Source organism: Orycteropus afer, unplaced genomic scaffold (genome assembly GCF_000298275.1).
Source record: "Orycteropus afer afer isolate SDZICR_OR568_19922 unplaced genomic scaffold, OryAfe1.0 scaffold00074, whole genome shotgun sequence".
In the NCBI taxonomy this organism is placed as follows: domain Eukaryota; kingdom Metazoa; phylum Chordata; class Mammalia; order Tubulidentata; family Orycteropodidae; genus Orycteropus; species Orycteropus afer.
Genome location: NW_006921661.1, coordinates 3,339,716 through 3,342,963, shown reverse-complemented (window position 1 = coordinate 3,342,963; position 3,248 = coordinate 3,339,716). Strand labels below are relative to the sequence as shown.

At 40.0% G+C, this 3,248-nt stretch overlaps 1 protein-coding gene across 1 annotated transcript in view; it reads right to left on the bottom strand.

Moving 5' to 3' along the window:
- PAK1 (p21 (RAC1) activated kinase 1) overlaps nucleotides 1-2,504 on the bottom strand; it is a 91,402-nt gene extending 88,898 nt beyond the window's left edge. Inside the window, exon 1 of the mRNA XM_007940905.2 lies at nucleotides 2,315-2,504. Within this exon, the coding sequence (XP_007939096.1) occupies nucleotides 2,315-2,504 (190 nt within the window). The remainder of the gene's footprint in view (nucleotides 1-2,314) is intronic.
- Nucleotides 2,505-3,248: the final 744 nt, after the last annotated feature.

The following is a 3,248-nucleotide window of genomic DNA, read 5'->3' as shown; positions in this document are numbered from 1 at the left end:
TACCCATACTTCCATCCGTAACCTGAAAAGCTTACGTGAAGGTTGAGTAGGGAAATAGGCACATATACACAAAAATACAAGCCCAAAATATTCCTTAAAAGCCCTCAATAGCTCTCATTTCATTTACTCAACTAATATCTACTATATGTAAGATGACAGCCTATTAGATATTTATTTCTATGTGACGACTCCTTAAATGCATGTGTCCAGCATTATCTTTGCACTTCAGCTCCAATGTGTCTTAAGTCATCACCTTCTTTGCTCTCCAACCACCAGTCCACAGACTGGTCCTTCTTCAAGTGTTCCTTATTTAGTTAATATGACTATCATCTACCATCCTCTCTGACCTGTAGTTGTACAGTAATATCTTTCTGCACTATAAGATATGTTTTGCATTTCACTATGGTGTTTTTTATATTTGCCCAACTATTTCAATTACCTTTGAATCTCAATTTTTATTTTATCAAGTAGTCTACTAGCTATGCCTCCAAGCTTCTATTCACTAACAAAGGAACTAACATTTGACTACCTTCTGTGTGGAAGGTACTATATCAGGAACTTTACATGTAATCTTCATAAGAACCATGTGAATATTTAGAGACAAGAAAACTAAAGGTCAGACGGGTTAACTGACATGCCTAAAGTTATAGATCTAGTAAGAAGTGAAGCCAGCATTTGAACAAGCCAAACCAAACCCACTGCTGTCAAATTGATCCTGACTCAAGCGACCCTATGAGACAGAGTAGAACAGCCCCATAGGGTTTTGCAGGCTGTAATCTTTATGGCAGCACATAGCCAATCTTTTCCCCCACAGAGCCACTGATAGGTTCAAACCAACAACCTTTCAGTTAGCAGTTGAGCATTTAACCACTGTGCTACCAGGGCTCCTTGGATTTCAACAAAAAAAAAAACCCACTGCTATAGAGTTAATTTCAACTCATAGCAACCCTATAGGACAGAGCAGAACTGACCCATAGGGCTTCTAAGGTTATAAATCTTTACAGAAGCAGACAGCTACTTCTTTCTCCTGTGGAACAGATGATGGGTTCAAACCACTGACCTGTTGGTTAGCAGCCCAGTGCTTTAACCACAGCGTCACCAGAGCACCTGGATTTCAACCAGGACTATCTAAACGAAAAGCTCATGATTACTACTTATAATTAGAAAGTCAATTTCTTCAGCAGGTCACAGAACAAGGCCCTGCAAACTTGACTGAGAATTCTATTTAAGAGCAACAACCACTCAAATCAGTATTTTTGGAGCCAAAAAAGAAGTTATCTACTCATATGGGCACTCAAATCTTTATTTCACTACCTTGTCCACTAAGAATCTCAGTGACTTCATCAGATACACTGTTAAAAATCCCAATTCCTCTTCTAGAATAAAATTTCAACAAAAGGATATGAGGCTGCTGCTATGGCCTATTCTTAGTGAATTCATACTCAGTCCTAGTTATCTTTGCTTCCTTTTCTCAGCTACTACTTGTCCTTCTTATTATATATAATTCTCATCTCTGGGTATAGGAACCAGAAGACCTGAATTTAAAAAACAAGGCAATCAAGAATTTGAAAAGAAGACATTCCGATCAAAACTAGTTTGGAAACAAAACACTTCCAAATGAAGATACTTCTATATTCCTCATATTTTGGATATCAGAAATAGTTTAAGGAGCTCTGGTGGCATAGGGCCTAAGGCATGTGAATGCTAACCAGAAGGCTGGCTGTTCAAACCCACCAGCCACTCCTCGGAAGGAAGGTTGAGCAATCTACTTCTGCAGTGATGTTGTTGTTGTTCTTGTTGTGTGCCATCGAGTCGGACCTGACTCATAGTGACCCCACCTTGGGTTTCCGAGGCAGTATCACTATGGAAGTAGATTGCCCAACCTTCCTTCCGAGGAGTGGCTGGTGGGTTTGAACCTCCAGCCTTCTGGTTAGCAGTCAAGTGCCTCCTCAGAAACCCAAGGAAGGGTCGCTAGGAGTCAGATCCGACTCCATGGCAGTGGGTTTGGTTTTGGTATAAATAGTTTACGAATATTAAAAGTAAATAAATGGCTTCAGGTTGTCCAAAATCTAATAAGAGCATAATTATTCTTCTAGAATTTTGCTCAGATACAGTAAAGAGAATACAAATATGGGTCTGTCTTCCTATTGGCTTCAGACACTTCTAGATAAAAAGAGAAAGGAAATACTTAAAGTGGGGATAGAAGTACTATAGGAAAATAAAGATAAACTCAAGGAAAAGCAGATACTTTATCTAAGATATCAAAAGAAAAATTTTAAAAGAATAGAAATGTTGAGAAAATGAAATACTGTACTCTTATCTCCAGGTAAGATGGATCGGTAAAATCGGTCCTTCTTTTTCTTCTCCTCTGGGTTTGGAGGCAGAGGTTTGGAACCATGGTTTAGGGTTCCAGCATCTTTGCTGCCAGCTCCAATCATAGTGCTGGTGTTTCTCATCGGAGGGGCCGGGGGTTTATCTTGAATGTCTAGGCCGTTATTTGACATTGTCACCACCAGCAGCAGCTACTGTAATCAGAAAGAAATACATAAGTTTTTATTATCTTTGAGCAAAGAGAAATACATGTTAAAAATTCTAAATAATCCAAAGTATATAACCCTTCTTTCAGGATCTCTCAAGATCTTCCATGCCCCCATGACTACTGCTATATGACTGCATGACTATGTAGGCAACAATGCTCAAAGATTGCCTACTTTATGCCAAGCATGACTCAAAATCCCCAAGGATCTTGCTTTCCTCTGAGGCATTGGAGAGCACAAAATGCCACTGTGATGTGGTTGAAAAAGCAGTATTTTGTCCAGCAAAACTAAGTCTAAACCCCAACCATTTACCAGCTTTAGAATAATTCCACTTATTCATCCATATAGGAGCTCTGGTAGCATAGTGCCTAAGGCACTTGACTGCTAACCAGAAGGCTGGCGGTTCAAACCCACCAGCCACTCCTTGGAAGGAAGGTTGGGCAATCCTACTTCCGTAGTGATACTGCCTCGGAAACCCAAGGAGGGGTCGCTATGAGTTGGGGCCGACTCGACAGCAAATAACAACAACAACATTCATCCATATGAGGATTAATCAAAGCTGCTAACAGCATTCCACACACAATAATTTCTCTGTCAACCTCTAACTTTGTAACTTTAGGCAAGTCACTTTCCCTCTATGAGATGGACTGTACCAAAGGTCAACAAAGCTTCCTGTTTTTAACGCCAAATGCAAATGCTGTCGAGTCTGAT